This window comes from Zea mays, chromosome 1 (assembly GCF_902167145.1).
Source record: "Zea mays cultivar B73 chromosome 1, Zm-B73-REFERENCE-NAM-5.0, whole genome shotgun sequence".
Classification (NCBI taxonomy): Eukaryota; Viridiplantae; Streptophyta; class Magnoliopsida; order Poales; family Poaceae; genus Zea; species Zea mays.
This window is the reverse complement of record NC_050096.1, coordinates 61089891-61109461: the sequence shown is the minus strand read 5'-3', so window position 1 is coordinate 61109461 and position 19571 is coordinate 61089891. Positions and strand designations below refer to the sequence as shown.

Here is a 19571-nt window from a genome sequence, read left to right as displayed (position 1 = left end):
GTAAACAAGCTCTTTACCGAGCGCGGGACTTTGCCGAGTGCGGCGCTCGGCAAAGTCTTCTTTGCCGAGTGCGGCGCTCGGCAAAGTCTTCTTTGCCGAGTGCCCAATAAAAAGCACTCGGCAAAGGCCCGGATTCCGGTAGTGAGGGGATCGAAGGGGATTAAATCCCATTTTATTCAAATTTGAATAGGAGAGGATTTAACCGCCTCTAACCCCCTCCACCACAAACCGAACAAGACCTTAATGAGTTTCATACTCGTTAAGGCCTTATTCAGTTATGTTTGGATCAGATGGGAATGCGAGAGACTAAGTGACGAAGAGGCTTTCAGGCACAAAGTGACGAAGCAGACGAAGTCTGAGATTTGTGCAGCAAGAAAGGAAAAAGAAAAGACAACAATGTCCCTGCATCGTTCGTAAACCATGTGTAAACTTCATGGACATGTTTGTAATTTTCCACAAAATTGTTTATCTTCCCTATAAATAGGTGAACAATATCCTACAAAAATTCACCTTTTCGAGGGCTCCAAGCTTCATTTCGCTTAGCCTTCGAAGTACCTTCGAGCTATCTTGTGCCAAGAAGCCGAAGGTATGTTTGTAAATTCTTATAATATGAAGGATGATGGAATGAATTATGCTAAGGCGTATGAGATGAGTTCCATGTTTCATTGTTCATTACTATTTTGCTTAATATTGTTTCAGTCGCATCATTTTAAAGACCTTCGTCCTCGAGTCAACACTTTGAAGAAATGATAACTTAAGGATGAAGGTTTAGGCTTCTTAACTTGTGTTGCCTTGTTTTTATGCCATGTAGCTATTGAAAACAAGTATTCAACACGTGCCATCCTTGCCTCCCTCAGCGACCTCGACCACGACTCTGACGATATAGCATCTTCCTCGAGCGACAAGGAGACTAACAAGCAGGTCAAGGACAAGCTGAATGGGTTTGCTACATCACTGACACCATAAGTGATCTTTGCACCATGGCCCTTGGTCATGATGCGGTGGGCGGTGAGGACTCTGCTTCTGAGGTATCACATCCCGCTGATGATCTCGCCACTGAGATAGATGAGCTGAACGCTGCTTTGGTGAGCCAAGATAAGTTGCTTAGGCAGGCTGCTCGTAAGATGAGAGAGTTTAAATCCAAGTACGAGAGCATGCTTAGGGAGCTTGAGTCTTCTATTCAGTTGTGGTGTCTGATGAGACAAAATGTGATGAGTGCTCTCTACACATGTCGAACATCACAACTTTGCAGAACAAGTACACCACCTTGCTAGATGAGCGCGATGAGTTGAGATGCAGATCTAGCTTGTTAGGTGCATGTACTTCTTGTCCTGGCTTGTAGATTGAGCTAGCAGAGAGAAAAGCTAGGATAGCCTTGCTTGAGAATGCTAGCTCAGTGAGTGCTGCTACACCTGCGCAATGTGCACTTTGTGAGGGTTTGCAATCAGCTCTTGAGTCTTGCACATACGACAAGACCCGAATCAAGGAAGAAAACACATACCTTCGGTCGGTCTTGAGCTGGGTGTCATGGAATGAGCCCCAATTGGGCATGGTGCTCAGCCAGTTCAAGAGGGGAACTGGTGGACCAGGAATAGGCTTTGCTTTTAGGCCTCAGAGTGACGCTCAACTTGGCAAGCTTGGTGAGTGGAGTGGATTGAAACCATGAGAGAAACCTTCAGCCACTCCCAAGCTTATCAAAATCACCCCACCTAATCCTATCACCCTAGTGAGAGATGGTGTGGTTGAGGATCCTGTGAGAGCCCCTCCTCAGAAATAATTGTGGGTTCTAAAACCTAACTGAAAGGGAAATGTGCCTTTGGGCCATTTCTAAGTATTTTGGTGATTTAGTGTCTAACACAAGTGCTTAAATGTAAAATGGTGGACAAAGTACAAACCAAGGATAAAGGTATGTTTCTCAGACTCAGTACATTGTTTTATGGACTAATGTATTGTGTCTAAGTGCTGGAAACAGGAAAAATCCAATTGGAAATGTCTTGGCTCGAGCAGCCAAGACTCTGCTGAGTCTGGGAGCACCGGACTGTCCGGTGGTGCACCGGACAGTGTCCGGTGCGCCAGGCTGGCTCGAGCGAAGTGGTCGCTCTCGAGAATTCACCGGCGACGTACGGCTATAATTCACCGGACTGTCCGGTGTGCACCGGACTGTCCGGTGAGCCAACGGTCGGCCGGGCCAACGGTCGGCCGCGCAATCTGCGTGGGACACGTGGCCGAGCCAACGGCTAGAAGGGGGCACCGGACTGTCCGGTGCGCCAACGGCTCTCTGGCTGCCAACGGTCGACTGCGCCATTTTTGGAAGGAAATCGGGCACCGGACAGTGTCCGGTGTGCACCGGACTGTCCGGTGCGCCAGTCGACAGAAGGCAAGATCAGCCTTCCCAGATTGCTGTCAACGACTCCTAGCTGCCATGGGGCTATAAAAGGGACCCCTAGGCGCATGGAGGAGCATACCAAGCATTCCTACAACATTCCTAAGCACCAAGACATCGATTCCGCGCCTTTGATTCTTTGCGATAGAAATTAGAGCTCTAGTTGAGTAGTGAACTCTTTGAGTTGTGTTGTGAGCTCTCATTGCGACTTGTGTGCGTGGTGTTGCTGTGATTTCTTGTCTTGAGTGCGTTGCTAATCCCTTCCTTGCTCCGTGCTTCTTTGTGAATTTCAAGTGTAAGGGCGAGAGGCTCCAAGTTGTGGAGATTCCTCGCAAACGGGATTGAGAAAAAGCAAGCAAAACACCGTGGTATTCAAGTGGGTCTTTGGACCGCTTGAGAGGGGTTGATTGCAACCCTCGTCCGTTGGGACGCCACAACGTGGAGTAGGCAAGCGTTGGTCTTGGCCGAACCACGGGATAACCACCGTGCCATCTCTGTGATTGAATTCTTGTGGTTATTGTGTTTTGACTCCTCTCTAGCCACTTGGCAATTATTGTGCTAACGATTAACCAAGTTTTGTGGCTTAAGTTTTCAAGTTTCGCAGGATCACCTATTCACCCCCCCTCTAGGTGCTCTCAATTGGTATCAGAGCCATTCTCTTCAAGAAGGGACTAATCGTCCGAAGAGATGGATCCTAAGGGAAAGGGGATGGTGGTCAACAACGAGAAGGAGTCTATCTTCAACGAGCCGAAGGATGACAAGTCTACCGACTCGGGCTCGGGCCACAAGCGCAAAGACGGGAAGAAGAAGAAGACAAGGCGCATCAAGGAGATCGTCTACTACGACAGCGACGAATCTTCCTCTTCCCAAAAGGATGACGACGACTACGAGAAAAAGAAAACGGTCAATTCGAACTTTTCTTTTGATTACTCTCGTATTCCTCAAAGTACAAATGCTCATTTATTATCTATTCCACTTGGTAAACCTCCTCATTTTGATGGAGAGGACTACGGATTTTGGAGTCACAAAATGCGTAGTCACTTGTTCTCTCTCCATCCTAGTATATGGGAGATTGTAGAGAGTGGAATGCACTTTGATAGTACTGATAGTCCCATGTTCATTAATGAGCAAATTCATAAAAATGCACAAGCTACTACTGTTCTTCTAGCTTCATTGTGCAGGGATGAATACCACAAAGTGAGCGGCTTAGATAACGCCAAGCAAATTTGGGACACCCTCAAGATCTCTCATGAGGGGAATGATGTCACAATGCTCACCAAGATGGAGTTGGTGGAGGGCGAACTCGGGAGATTCGCCATGATAAGGGGAGAAGAGCCAACCCAAACGTACAACCGGCTCAAGACCCTTGTCAACAAGATAAGAAGCTATGGAAGCACGCGATGGACGGACCACGATGTCGTCCGCCTAATGTTAAGGTCTTTTACTGTCCTTGATCCTCATCTTGTGAACAATATTCGTGAGAATCCTAGGTACACCAAGATGACGCCCGAGGAGATACTTGGAAAATTCGTGAGCGGGCGAATGATGATCAAGGAAGCAAGATACGTGGACGACGCATTGAACGGTCCAATCCATGAGCCTCAACCCATTGCTCTCAAGGCAACAAGGAGCAAGGAGGCGTTACCCAGCAAGGTAGCACAAATTGAGGCCGCCGGACTTAATGATGAAGAGATGGCCCTCATCATCAAGAGATTCAAGACGGCGCTTAAGGGTCGCAAGGGACAGCCAAGCAAGACCAAAGCCAAGGGGAAGCGCTCATGCTTCAAATGCGGTAAGATTGGTCATTTTATCGCTAACTGTCCCGATAATGAAAGTGACCAGGAACACGGGAGCAAGAGGGAAAAGAAGAAAAATTACAAGAAGGCCAAGGGCGAGGCACATCTAGGAAAGGAGTGGGACTCGGATTGCTCCTCCTCCGACTCCGACAATGAAGGACTCGCCGCCACCGCCTTCAACAAGTCATCCCTCTTCCCCAACGAGCGTCACACATGCCTTATGGCAAGGGAGAAGAAGGTATGTAGTCGAAACTCTACTTATGCTTCTTCAAGTGAGGACGAATCTAGTGATGAAGATGAAATAGATTATTCATGTTTATTTAAGGGCCTAGATAGAATCAAGGTAGATAAAATTAATGAGTTAATTGATGCCTTGAATGATAAGAATAGGATTTTAGAAAAACAAGAAGATTTGTTGTATGAAGAACATGACAAATTTGTAGAAGCACAAAAATCTCATGCTTTAGAAGTTAAAAGAAATGAAATGCTTTCCTGTGAATTATCTTCTTGCCATGAGACGATTTCTAGCTTAAGGAGCATTAATGATGATTTGAATGCTAAGATAGAAATAGCTAGTAAATCAACAACTTGTGTAGAAAATGTTGTTATTTGCAATAGATGTAAAGACTTTGATATTGATGCTTGTAGTGAACACATAGCTTCTATTGCAAAGTTAAATGATGAAATGGCTAGTCTTAATGCCCAACTTAAGGCTAGCAAAAGTGATTTTGATAAACTAAAATTTGCTAGGGATGCCTACACGATTGGTAGACACCCCTCAATTAAGGATGGGCTTGGCTTCAAGAGGGAAGCCAAGAACTTAACAAGCCATAAGGCTCCCATCTCCGCCAAGGAGAAAGGGAAGGCCCCTATGGCAAGTAGTACTAAAAAGAACCATGCTTTTATGTACAATGATAGAAGACAGTCTCATAGGAGTTGTAATACTTTTGATTCACATGCCTATGCTATGTATGCTTCCAGTTCTTCCTATATGCATGGTAGAGATATGCCTAGGAAAAATGTTCATCATGTGCCTAGAAAGAATGTTGTTCATGCTGCTAGGAAAGTTATGAATGGTCCTTCTACAATTTATCATGCTTTAAATGCTTCCTTTGCTATTTGTAGAAAGGATAGGAAGATAGTTGCTAGGAAATTAGGGGCAAAATGCAAGGGTGATAAAGCTTGCATTTGGGTCCCTAAGGAAATTGTGACTAACCTTGTAGGACCCAACAAGAGTTGGGTACCTAAGACCCAAGCCTAAATTTGCCTTGCAGGTTTATGCATCCGGGGGTTCAAGCTGGATTATCGACAGCGGATGCACAAACCATATGACGGGGGAGAAGAAGATGTTCACCTCCTACGTCAAAAACAAGGATTCCCAAGATTCAATAATATTCGGTGATGGGAATCAAGGCAAGGTAAAAGGATTAGGTAAAATTGCTATTTCAAATGAGCACTCTATCTCTAATGTGTTTTTAGTTGAGTCTCTTGGATATAACTTGCTATCTGTTAGTCAATTATGCAATATGGGATATAATTGTCTATTTACAAATTTAGATGTGTCTGTCTTTAGAAGAAGTGATGGTTCACTAGCTTTTAAGGGTGTATTAGACGGCAAACTTTATTTAGTTGATTTTGCAAAAGAGGAGGCCGGTCTAGATGCATGCTTAATTGCTAAGACTAGCATGGGCTGGCTGTGGCATCGCCGCTTAGCACATGTGGGGATGAAGAACCTTCACAAGCTTCTAAAGGGAGAACACGTGATAGGTTTGACTAACGTGCAATTCGAAAAAATAGACCTTGTGCAGCTTGTCAAGCAGGTAAACAAGTGGGAGGAGCACATCACAGCAAGAATGTGATGACCACTTCAAGACCTCTGGAGCTGTTGCATATGGACCTCTTCGGACCTGTCACCTATCTGAGCATAGGAGGAAGTAAGTATGGTCTAGTTATTGTTGATGACTTTTCCCGCTTCACTTGGGTGTTCTTTTGCAGGATAAGTCTGAAACCCAAGGGACCCTCAAGCGCTTCCTCAAGAGAGCTCAAAATGAGTTTGAGCTCAAGGTGAAGAAGATAAGGAGCGACAACGGGTCCGAATTCAAGAATCTTCAAGTGGAGGAGTTTATTGAGGAGGGGATCAAGCACGAGTTCTCCGCTCCCTACACACCTCAGCAAAATGGTGTGGTAGAGAGGAAGAACAGGACGCTCATTGATATGGCGAGGACTATGCTTGGAGAGTTCAAGACCCCCGAGTGCTTTTGGTCGGAAGTTGTAAACACGGCTTGCCACGCCATCAACAGGGTCTACCTTCACCGCCTCCTCAAGAAGACATCATATGAGCTTCTAACCGGTAACAAACCCAATGTATCTTACTTTCGTGTATTTGGGAGTAAATGCTACATTCTAGTGAAGAAGGGGAGGAATTCCAAATTTGCTCCCAAAGCTGTAGAAGGGTTTTTATTAGGTTATGATTCAAATACAAAGGCGTATAGGGTCTTCAACAAATCATCGGGTTTGGTTGAAGTCTCTAGCGACGTTGTATTTGATGAGACTAATGGCTCTCCAAGAGAGCAAGCTGTTGATCTTGATGATGTAGATGAAGAAGACGTTCCAGCGGCCGCGATACGCACCATGACGATCGGAGAGGTACGGCCTCGGGAACAATTGGAGCAAGATCAACCGTCTTCCTCAACTATGGTGCATTCCCCAACCCAAGATGACGAACATGTACCTCAAGTGGAGGCACATGATCAAGGGGGAGCACAAGATGTTCAAGTTGAAGAGGAAGAAGCACCTCAGGCACCTCCAACCCAAGTTCGAGCGACGATCCAAAGGGATCATCCCGTCAACCAGATATTGGGTGATATTAGCAAGGGAGTAACTACTCGTTCAAGATTAGTTAATTTTTGTGAGCATTACTCCTTTGTCTCTTCTATTGAGCCTTTCAGGGTAGAAGAGGCCTTGCTAGATCCGGACTGGGTGTCGGCCATGCAGGAGGAACTCAACAACTTCAAGCGCAATGAAGTTTGGACACTGGTGCCTCGTCCCAAGCAAAATGTTGTGGGAACCAAGTGGGTGTTCCGCAACAAACAGGACGAGCACGGGGTGGTGACGAGGAACAAGGCTCGACTTGTGGCAAAAGGTTATGCCCAAGTCGCAGGTTTGGACTTTGAAGAGACATTTGCTCCTGTGGCTAGGCTAGAATCAATTTGTATCTTGCTAGCATATGCCGCTCACCATTCTTTCAGGTTGTACCAAATGGATGTGAAGAGCGCTTTCCTCAATGGGCCGATCAAGGAGGAGGTGTACGTGGAGCAACCCCCTGGCTTCGAGGATGAACGGTACCCCGACCACGTGTGTTAGCTCTCTAAGGCGCTCTATGGACTTAAGCAAGCTCCAAGAGCATGGTATGAATGCCTTAGAGACTTTTTAATTGCTAATGCTTTCAAGGTAGGGAAAGCTGATCCAACTCTTTTCACTAAGACTTGCGATGGTGATCTTTTTGTGTGCCAAATTTATGCCGATGACATAATATTTGGTTCTACTAATCAAAAGTCTTGTGAAGAGTTTAGCAGGGTGATGACGCAGAAATTCGAGATGTCGATGATGGGCGAGTTGAACTACTTCCTTGGGTTCCAAGTGAAGCAACTCAAGGACGGCACCTTCATCACCCAAACGAAGTACACGCAAGACTTGCTAAAGCGGTTTGGGATGAAGGACGCCAAGCCCGCAAAGACGCCGATGGGAACCGACGGACACACCAACCTCAACAAAGGTGGTAAGTCCGTTGATCAAAAAGCATACCGGTCCATGATAGGTTCTTTGCTTTATTTATGTGCTAGTCGACCGGATATTATGCTTAGCGTATGCATGTGTGCTAGATTTCAATCTGATCCTAAGGAGTGTCACTTAGTGGCTGTGAAGCGAATTCTTAGATATTTAGTCGCTACGCCTTGCTTCGGGATCTGGTATCCAAAGGGGTCTAACTTTGACTTGATTGGATATTCAGACTCCGACTATGCTGGATGTAAGGTCGATAGGAAGAGTACATCGGGGACGTGCCAATTCTTAGGAAGGTCCCTGGTGTCATGGAACTCTAAGAAACAAACTTCCGTTGCCCTATCCACCGCTGAGGCCGAGTATGTTGCCGCAGGACAGTGTTGCGCGCAACTACTTTGGATGAGGCAAACCCTCAGGGACTTTGGCTACAATCTGAGCAAAGTCCCACTCCTATGTGATAATGAGAGTGCTATCCGCATGGCGGAAAATCCTGTTGAACACAGCCGCACAAAGCACATAGACATCCGACATCATTTTTTGAGAGACCACCAGTAAAAGGGAGATATCGAAGTGTTTCATGTTAGCACCAAGAACCAGCTAGCCGATATCTTTACCAAGCCTCTAGATGAGAAGACCTTCTGCAGGTTGCGTAGTGAGCTAAATGTCTTAGATTCGCGGAACCTGGATTGATTTATAGCATACATGTGTTTATGCCATTGATCATGTTCCTTATGCATATCGTTGCTTACTTATGGTGCTCAAGTTGTACAAACACTCCCCGGACCTCACAAGTCCTTATGCAAGTGATGCACATATTTAGGGGGAGCTGTGCTACAACTTGACCTTTTGAGACTAACCATGTGCTTGAGTTTGCTTTAGTCTCAAAGGAGGTTTGAAAGGGAAAAGGTGGACTTGGACCATGAAAGACTTCCACTGCACTCCGATGAGAGGGTAACTTATTCCAAGTTCATCTCATGTACTCTTATTGCCCTTGTATTCTTATTGAAGATTTTGGTGAGGCAATGGGGTTAAAGGGCCAAGATTGATTCCGTTTTGGTGCTTGATGCCAAAGGGGGAGAAGATAAAGGCCAAAGCGATAAATGGATCAGCTACCACTTGAGAGTTTTTTTTTGAAAATAATAGAATAGAGCTTTTGGTTTGTCAAAACTCTTTTATTAAAAGTTGGCTTCTTGTGGGGAGAAATGTTGATTATGGGAAAAAGGGGAGTGTTTTGAAATCTTGAATCAATTTCTCTTGGAATGACTCTCTTTATGTCTTAACATGTGTGTTTGACTTAGAGATAGAAATTTGAATTTGATTTGCAAAAACAAACCAAGTGGTGGCAAAGAGTGATCCATATATGTCAAATTTGAATCAAAACAAGTTGAGTTCTTATTTGAATTGATTTTGTATTTGTTCTACCTGCTTTATATTGTGTTGGCATAAATCACCAAAAAGGGGGAGATTGAAAGGGAAATGTGCCTTTGGGCCATTTCTAAGTATTTTGGTGATTTAGTGTCTAACACAAGTGCTTAAATGTAAAATGGTGGACAAAGTACAAACCAAGGATAAAGGTATGTTTCTCAGACTCAGAACATTGTTTTATTGACTAATGTATTGTGTCTAAGTGCTGGAAACAGGAAAAATCCAATTGGAAATATCTTGGCTCGAGCAGCCAAGACTCTGCTGAGTCTGGGAGCACCGGACTGTCCGGTGGTGCACCGGACAGTGTCCGGTGCGCCAGGCTGGCTCGAGCGAAGTGGCAGCTCTCGGGAATTCACCGGCGACGTACGACTATAATTCACCGGACTGTCCGGTGTGCACCGGACTGTCCGGTGAGCCAACGGTCGGCCGGGCCAACGGTCGGCCGCGCAATCTGCGCGGGACACGTGGCCGAGCCAACGGCTAGAAGGGGGCATCGGACTGTCCGGTGTGCATCGGACATGTCCGGTGCGCCAACGGCTCTCTGGCTGCCAACGGTCGAGTGCGCCATTTTTGGAAGGAAATCGGGCACCGGACAGTGTCCGGTGTGCACCGGACTGTCCGGTGCGCCAGTCGACAGAAGGCAAGATCAGCCTTCCCAGATTGCTGTCAACGGCTCCTAGCTGCCATGGGGCTATAAAAGGGACCCCTAGGCGCATGGAGGAGCATACCAAGCATTCCTACAACATTCCTAAGCACCAAGACATCGATTCCGCGCCTTTGATTCTTTGCGATAGCAATTAGAGCTCTAGTTGAGTAGTGAACTCTTTGAGTTGAGTTGTGAGCTCTCATTGCGACTTGTGTGCGTGGTGTTGCTGTGATTTCTTGTCTTGAGTGCGTTGCTAATCCCTTCCTTGCTCCGTGCTTCTTTGTGAATTTCAAGTGTAAGGGCGAGAGGCTCCAAGTTGTGGAGATTCCTCGCAAACGGGATTGAGAAAAAGCAAGCAAAACACCGTGGTATTCAAGTGGGTCTTTGGACCGCTTGAGAGGGGTTGATTGCAACCCTCGTCCATTGGGACGCCACAACGTGGAGTAGGGAAGCGTTGGTCTTGGCCGAACCACGGGATAACCACCGTGCCATCTCTGTGATTGAATTCTTGTGGTTATTGTGTTTTGACTCCTCTCTAGCCACTTGGCAATTATTGTGCTAACGATTAACCAAGTTTTGTGGCTTAAGTTTTCAAGTTTCGCAGGATCACCTATTCACCCCCCCCCCCTCTAGGTGCTCTCACTAACCACCTCAGGAACACACTTGATACCCTTCCTGACATCTCTAGTGTTCCTCCTCTAAAAGCCTAGCTACCCAAAAAGAAAGCTCACTCCCACAAATAAAATCCACCCAAGAGAGAGGTGAGGTTCTATTGTGACTATTGTGAGAGGGATGGGCATCTGGCTTCTTTTTGCTTTAGGAGGAAGAGAGATGAGAAGCGGGTTTCTGAGCTAAACAGAAAGAACACGAACCACCTTTCACATGATGTCTATGATATTCCTATATGAAGATGTCCTGTGAGGCCTAGAGGTGCTTTGCCTCTTGCTGCTAGGCCTCAGGCAAAGAGGCCACATGGTGGTCATGCCCGGTGGGGTGCCGGTCGTGTGGTATATGGCCATGGACCCTGTCGCGGAGGTGTTGGTGTTGATCGCTTTCCCCCTTTGGGACTAGGGATGACTGGTATTTTTCCTAACACCTTTTATGGGAAGATACCGCAACAATGGTGTCGTGGTTTTGGAAACCGAGGGACAATGATATTTGTGTTCGGCAGGGGATGCTAGTGGAGACTCACTTCGAATTGTGAATCACTGGGACTCAACGAGAAACCTGAAACATGGGGTTATACTGGTTTGGGTTTGCACCCTACTCAATTGTAGTGTTGATCGTAGTATAGCTTAGGGCGTGTTACAATAAGTGTGCTCGTGTGAAGAATGAAGGTTGCCCTGCCCATTTATAGCTCAAGGGTGAACTTTACAGTGGGAACTCGTATTCTACTAGGAGGAGAGCTTGGCTTGTTGCCTCTGGGTGGCATAGCCCTCCTAACGCTGTCCGTAGGGTCATGCCCTGTCGTACCCCTTGCATGGTGTTCCATCTTGTCCGTCTGGCATATGAGTACCTGTAGATAGTTTGATGTTGTCCTAGTGGCACCTGACAGGTCCCACAGAGTAGACTCTCAGTGGGGTTCAGGGTCGTGTTCGGTACAACTTCATCTTCCATCATGACCCTTGCATCACCTTCTAGCATGCGTAGGCAAACACCCGGCATGGTATACCATCCTATCCTTTCATGTATGGAGGTCATTGTAGAGACTTCGACACTGAGGTCTGTACAACCGAGGTTTATTGGACTCATACGTTAGTGGGGGCTCGCTTGAAACTATACACAATGACATACCGTTATGTTCGACATGGACTTCTCAGCACCGTACTCGTGACCTAGACGTGGTTTGTTGGTGGCGCGCTTGTCATGCTGATGCAGGCCTGCAACATGTGTTATCCCTTCCCTTTCACTGGTTGGCTTGGCACGGGACCTGGTCATTTGCCCCACCGCACAGGGTTGCTCGGCAGAGGGTTGGTCATCCGCTCCGCCTCGTAGGGTCGCTCGGCAGAGACTTGGTTGTCCGCTCCGCCTCATGGGTTTTCTCGGTAGATACTTGGTCGTCCACTCTGCCTCATGGGGTTTCTCAGTAGAGACTTGGTCGGTGGGCCATTTTAAGGAGTTTCTTGGGCTTTCTATGGACACCCCCTTCCTGGGTGCTCGATAACTGGTATTATGCTTAATATTCTAACCCTAGTGTGTGTAATTTTCTCACCTCGTGTCTTTCTATTGATGCAAGATGGAGGCCTGGAGAACACATGGACCATGGATTCCGGCTGTTTGCACCACGTGACTAGAAGCAACAAATGGTCCTCTAGCCTCAACCCAGTGATTGGTAAGGAATACATCACATTCAGGGATAAGTTGATAAGTAAGGTTGTCTCTCGTGGCTCCGTTCGAGTGATCGACAGTTTTGTCCTCAAGGATGTTGCCTTGGTTTCAAATTCGCATTTCAATCTGCTTTCTATTTCACAACTCCTTGAGGATAACTATGAACCGCACTTTAAAAAGGGCCTTTCTAGAGTTTTGGATACTCATGGGGATCTTGTTTGTTGAATTTCCCATTTTGGTTGAGTTTTTCAAGCTGATTTTACACACTCTTCTGCCCCTTCTCGATGTCTTTTGGCAGGATCCTCTTCTTTGATTCTGAAGTGGCATAGGAGACTAGGACACTTGAGCTTTGATCTTTTGTGTAGACTAAGCTCACTTGGCTTGATCCAAGGATTTCCCAATTTGCAATTTGAGAAGGATCTTGTTTGTCACCCTTGTCGTCACGACAAGATGGTTGCTGCGTCCCATTCCCTGGTCACCAGGGTGATGACTTTGCAACTGGGCGAATTGCTTCATATGGACATTGTTGGGCCAGCTCGGGTTTGCTCATTTGGGGAGATGTGGTATGTGCTTGTGGTCATTGATGATTTTTATCGCTATTCTTTGGTGTTCTTTATGAAGGCGAAGGATGAGGCTTTTACTCAAGCTCGAGATTTGATTCTTACGTTGCAAAATGAGTTTCCCAAGAATGTCATGTGTTGGTCACTTGATTTTGATCACTTCACGGAATCAAAAACAAGGCAACACAAATTAGAATATTTAGGCCTTCTCCCTTTAATTACCTTTTCTTCGAAGGGTATCCTAAGAGAGAAGATATAAAGGGAAAGCATGTACGAAGCAGTTACTCGAGTGCCTTAGCACTCTTCGTTCCATCTTTCTTCTACGAGCGTACCTTCGGCCTCACACACGAGACAACTTGAAGGTACTTCGAAGGCTAAGGAAAATGAAGTTAGATGCCCTTCCAAAAGGTGAATTTATGCATGGCACCATTCACCTATTTATAGGGGAGAGGTACAACTTTGTACGAAGTTACAAGCATGCCCACGAAGTTTACAATTAGGATTTACAAATGTTATGGGGGCATCAATGCCTTTTCTCTTTCTTTCTTGCTACACAAGAGTTTGACCTCTTCTCCTTCGTCGGTTTGCGTAGGAAGTCTTTGCCAGGCCGAAGCTAGTGGCCTTGACTCATTACTTTGTCACACATGTGCTTTAGTCAAAGCTTTTTCTCAGGTTGCTTCGATCGAAGGCTATCTTTGTCCGCTCTTCGTTATATGGCAAAAACACATTTGCTTATGGCAAAGGTTAGGTGTGTTGAGTATCTTCGGCAGAATAGTCACCTAACAGTAGCCCCTTGCGTGATGAGTTCGTATTTTCATAACAAGCTCGAAACACAAAAATATATATGGGAGGCCTTGTGCCGAAGATCTGAAAAACACCTTCCCGAAGCTTATATGGAAAAGGTAAAACAAATACTTCAGTACAAATGAAGCCAAGCCCGACTCGTCCACCAGACTGGGAGAAGGTGGAAGTGCTATCATTCACGCACACGAATTTTTTTGTAGCTCGTGCCCACTTCTCGGTATAAAAGCAATGGAGCGGGTGTGGGCGAGTCACATTTATTGCCCTCAACCACCTACTGCCAAAACTTTATACGACTTCGAAGCTCTTCCTCCATAGCTACTTCGAAGACTAATTTCTGCAAAACATCTTCAGGTGAAAAAAATTCCTGGATGGCTAGAATCTGCTCAACTGCTAGGCTAATTACTGTGACTTCTTTGGAGGCGCTCCAAGATACTTTGCCAATTTTTGAAGCTATGAAGGCTTCATATTTAGTGAAGCCTGTAGAGGAGTTATCGAAGGATAGGCCATCAAAACCAATCCACATCGAGATAGGCATCATCCTGAATGAAAAAGATTTGGAAACAATGAAGAAGCTTGGTTACTTTAGCAACAAGGTCAACATATGACTTCCTGGAGAAGAGGCAACTCCGAACCTAAAGGAATATGAAGTTATCTTCTATAGGAGCTTCTTTAAGACTGGGCTTCTGCTGCTAATGTACCAACTGATTGCAAGGATATTGCAAAAGTACCAGGCATATGTTGGGGGTCTTCTCCTTCACCGAAGGTCCTCAAGACAAAACACCTTCGGCAAGATAATACAAAAGCTCGTCGAAGCTATCATCAACCTCGGCTCAGTTCCTCAAGATGAAGGTCTTGTCTCACTCGAAACATGGAAAACCGTGAATGAAAAAATGACATTCGATCATGTTATTTAGCCCATGTTACGGCCGATTTCAGAAGCAGACCGGAATTTTTGAGCACCATGCTCATGAAACATGACCGTGAACTTGTCATCCAGTTGTTTAAAAACTGTATAAAACACTGACAAAGTCAGAAAATCATGAAACTTGTCCATAGGTCATGATATCATATGTAGAGGCTATGATAAAAAAATTAAAAATGTTTCGTGAAAGTTATCACGCACTATGTGTAGAAACCTAACTGGTGTACACATGAAATCACAAAACTTCAATGTAGACCGACTAGGTTTCTACACAGTGCGTAATAACTTTCATGAAACATTTCCATTTTTTATCACAACCTATACATATGATATCATGACCTGTGGACAAGTTTCATAATTTTCTAACTTTGTTTCTGTTTTATATAATTTTTAAACACCTGGATGGCAAGTTCACGTTCGTAAGCATGATGCTCGAAAATTTCGGTCTGTTCCTAAAATAGGACATAATTTGTGCTAAATAACATGAATATCATTTTTGCATTCACCGTTTTCCATTTTTCGAGTGACTTGCAGTTCAAATCTGAATCATTCGAAAAAATTCAATTAAACAAACTAAATCAAATAGCTATAGCAAACACTTTTATAATTGTATCAAAATCAAACATGTAGGTGTACATAGTGTAGGAACAAACCACAAAAAGTTTGTTTAGAAAAAAAAATATACTTTGTCGAGTGTCAAAATAATACACTCGGTAAATCATTTTTTGTCGAGTGCCTGCCCTCGGACACTTGGCAAAGTAGCTTTTTTACCGAGTGCCAACGTCTGGCGCTCGGCAAAAGATAACGGCCGTCAGCTGTAGACGGTTGCTGACGGACCTTTGCCGAACGTTACCGTTCGTCGATTGTCTGTCTATGCCGAATGTCCTACTCTCGGTAAACATGGTCATTATCGAGAGTGTGACTTTGCCGAGTGTCCGATAGAAAACACTCGGCAAAGAACCGGATTCTGATAGCGAATGACATAGATAGGCCGGGCGGGAACTGTACATAAGGCACGAACCAAGCTGTGAAATGAACTAGACCAATTTCCTTGCAGAGAGTGTTTTGGCGATGGACGTTGCCTTAAGCACCATTGTGTTTGTCATCGCCGTTTTCATCCCGGCACTGCTGACGCTGGTGCAAAGAAGCCGTAGCCGGCACGCCGGCCATAACCCACCACCTCCGCCAGAGCCCAGAGCCATTCCCCTGGTCGGCCACCTCCACCACCTCCTGAGAAAGAAGCCACTCCACCGCACCCTCGCCCACCTCGCTGAGCGCCATGGAGACGTCCTGGGCCTCCGGTTCGGTTCCAGCCGAGTCGCAGTTGTGTCCTCTGCCTCAGTCGCCCAGCAGTGCCTTGTCGCACTGGACACCTCGTTCGGCAACCGTCCACGGCTGCCGTCCGCGAGGATCCTCTCCTATGAGTGGTCGACCATGGGCCATTCCAACTGCGGGCCGTACTGGCGCCAAGCTCGGCGCACCACCAGCACGGAGTTCTCCTCCGTGGAACGAGTGCAGCACTTCGCTGATGTCCACGAGCAGGAGGCGCGGGCCATGGCACGCCGCCTTTGTCGTGTGGCACATGCTTCTGGGGGACGCGCTCTTGTAGACGTCAAGTCGCGACTGTTGGAGATGCTAATGAACGGCTTACTGGACATGCTCTTCAAGAGGACAACCTCTCGGAGTTGGAGGTAATGTATTCTAGAGATAGCAATAGAGTTTTGATTCTCGATTTTTCGTGCTAATTTTTTTCTATTAGAGCTTATTTAGAACACTAGTACAGAGAAGATCTATACTGGCGGTCGTAAACCTATTTTTAGTGGCGTTTATCATAACCGCCAGTGCTAGGGGCCAGTAAAAATCATCATTTTTACAGGCGGGTAACTGAAGACCGCCAGTGAAAATCGATTTTCACTGGCGGTTGGTTCGATTACTATGCAAATTGTTTCCAGGAAACATAAAACAGATTTTAAAAATATTAAAAACATTTATTTGTATTAGGACCACCCCACCCACCCGCCCGTCGCGGCATTTTTCGCGCAAAATTCGCGCGCTACGCGGTTGTTAGTAATCGAACCGTAGACCTCACCCTCGCGTGTACCTCCACTACCACTCCGTCTATGACATGCCTTGTGTCTAGTTTGTATTTGTTTTCTCCATATATTACAACCATTTGAGTATAAATTGCTTATTTGAGACCCTAAACGAATTCAAATAAAAAAGTTGTCAACTACAAAGATAAATAACTTTTGAAGTTCTACAACTTTTATTTTGACACTTTTTTCATCCGAGGTAGTTTGCAAAATTTGAATTTTAAATTTGACATACTTAGATTCAATTTTTGAGAACCGAAATGAGTTCAAATAAAAAAGTTGTCAACTACAAAGTTTCATAACTTTTAGAGATCTACAACTTTTATTTTAGTGGTTTTGTCATACGAGGTCGTTTGAAAAACTCGAAAAATTAAGGATAAAAATGATTTCTAGTGCCGGTTCCTTAAAAAACCGCCACTACAAATTATGGATTTCTACTGGCGGTTTTCTTAAGGAACCGCTAGTAGAAATATGATTTCTAGTGACGGTTTTCTTAAGGAACCGCCACTAGAAATAGCACAGTCGGTGGATAACCGGATCCGTCTGTAAAAATATATGGGTGCCGGCGTGCCGCAGGCTTTGAGCTCTTTTCTACTAGTGGAAGCTGGGAATTGGATTGAGTGGATTAAAATTTTCTTTCTCTACTGGAACAAGGACTCATAAATTTATAAAAAAATCATGTACGCAAACTGAATGTGTGCGTGTTGGCGTGTCGCTAAAAAGAGCTGTTTCGTACACAATTGTTGTGCTTGCGCAGTAGTGACGAAAAGGACGAGGCCGTGGAAGTGAGCGAGGAGGCCCGATGCTTCATGGCCATGGCGGAGGAGACGATGGAGCTGACGCTGACGGTGTGGGACTTCCTGCCGCCACTGGCGCGGTGGCTGGACGTCGACGCGGTGGGCCGCCGGTTGCAGCGACTGCAAGCAAACAGGACGGAGTTTTTGCAGAGGTTGATCGAGGAACACAAGGAGATGGAGAAGGGCGGTCAAGTCACACGCAGGACGTTGGTCGGGGTGATGCTGGAGCTGCAGGACAAGGATCCCGAAGCCTACACGGATCAGCTCATCCGCTCCTTGTGTGTTGTGAGTATTATATTATACGTATATTCGATCCATCAATTTCTTATTTAGAAAAAGAAGCATCTTTCTTGTACTAGCTACGTTGTATTGTGTGTGTATATATATATATATATATATATATATATATATATATATATATATATATATATATATATATATATATATATATATATATATATATATATAGTGAATATGTGATATGTTCCAGACTCCAGTGGTGGGCCTTAAATTTATCTCATTTTGAATCTGATGGATCTGTATATTCGATACACTGCTAGCTAATCATTTGTTTCAAATCTGTCATTTTGAAGAGTGCACTCGAAGCTGGGACGCTCAGTACAGGCTATACAATTGAGTGGGTGATGTCTCTCTTGCTAAACAACCCTCACATCATGAAGAAAGCTCGCGACGAAATTGACGCATGCGTCGGGGAACCCAAACGCCTACTGGACGCGACTGATCTCCCAAAGCTGCCGTACCTTCGATGCATCATCCTGGAGACGCTTCGGCTGTACCCTGTGGTACCCCTTCTAGTTCCTCGTGAATCATCTACCAACTGCACGGTCAACGGGTTTAATATCGCCAAAGGAACGATGCTTCTTGTGAATACGTTTGCTATCCATAGGGACCCTAGGACATGGGATGACCCAGAAACCTTCCTCCCGGAAAGGTACGTAAAACGCTAGGCAAGGTAGTAGTATATATATACAGTTCTTTTCTTCTAATTATAAAATATTTCAGATTTTCTGGACATACAGTTCTTATTAAGCATTTAGATGTACACACTCTTTATAAAAAAGAATTTATGATATAAAAAAGATTTAAAACATCTTCTTACAACATGACTGAGCTTAGATGTTAGTAATTCTATGCACGCGATGTATAGGTTTGAGGATGGCAGTAACCAAGCAGGGAAGACGACGACGACGACCGATCTGTCGTTTGGCATGGGGAGACGACGCTGCCCAGCAGAGAACCTGGGGATGCAGTTGGCAGGCATTGCTTTGGGGACTATGATCCAGTGCTTCAACTGGGAACGAGTGGGCACGGAGCTTGTGGACATGGCTGAGGGCTCTGGCCTAACCATGTCAAAGAAGGTTCCTTTGGAGGCCTTCTGTCAACCTCGTGCTTCTATGGTCGATCTCCTTGCAAACATCTAGAGCTGCTATATATACAAGTTGCACTACCAAGACAATGCAAGCACACGTCATTATGAATTCTCGTTGTTATTACAGAATAAGTCAAAAGCTCTGCTGCTTTTATATAAAATCACCCTAGCTATGTATGCATGTATGTTCATGTAGAAACCTGCTATCAAATAATATGTGTCCTGTACAGCCTCATATAGCATGAAATAAAAGTATACTGTGAAACATAGACCTATGTGTATGTAGTGGCGGATCCGGAATTTTACTATAGGGTATGCCATCTAAAATTTACATATGCATTTGATCAAACTAATTCGGTCAAAACATTTGATAAATTGACAAAGTTTAAAATTTTGAGCATAATTTGGTATGCATAGACTAAATCACACAATAAATCTTATATTCACTGATTAATTTAAAACAATAATAAGTCTTAAATTTAAAATTAAGTTAAAAATATTCACAAACTATAATATAAAATAGAAGAAAAGTCATCTTAATAGTTTATAAAATGTAGATATAGTTGTACATTCGGGCCACCCGGCCAGCACGATCCAAGCCCAAAAAAGATCCACCGCGTTTAAATTTTGGGTCTGCATAACCCGTA

The 19571-nt window shown here is 45.0% G+C and overlaps 1 protein-coding gene across 1 annotated transcript; it reads left to right on the top strand.

Moving 5' to 3' along the window:
* Positions 1 to 15711: 15711 nt before the first annotated feature.
* Positions 15712 to 19159, top strand: LOC103634972 (isoflavone 2'-hydroxylase). Its single transcript, XM_008657551.3, has 4 exons — positions 15712 to 16335; positions 17495 to 17819; positions 18128 to 18486; positions 18703 to 19159. Exons 1-4 carry the CDS (start codon positions 15716 to 15718, stop codon positions 18974 to 18976), a joined length of 1578 nt encoding a protein of 525 aa, XP_008655773.1. The 5' UTR covers positions 15712 to 15715; the 3' UTR covers positions 18977 to 19159.
* Positions 19160 to 19571: the final 412 nt, after the last annotated feature.

What these genes read in the sequence shown, in the direction of transcription:
- LOC103634972 (XM_008657551.3), top strand. Translation starts at nt 15,716, where the DNA reads ATGGACGTTGCCTTAAGCACCATTGTGTTTGTCATCGCCGTTTTCATC. An exon ending in ACAACCTCTCGGAGTTGGAG is followed by an intron (nt 16,336 to 17,494) that starts GTAATGTATTCT and finishes GTGCTTGCGCAG; the next exon opens with TAGTGACGAAAAGGACGAGG. An exon ending in GAAACCTTCCTCCCGGAAAG is followed by an intron (nt 18,487 to 18,702) that starts GTACGTAAAACG and finishes CGCGATGTATAG; the next exon opens with GTTTGAGGATGGCAGTAACC.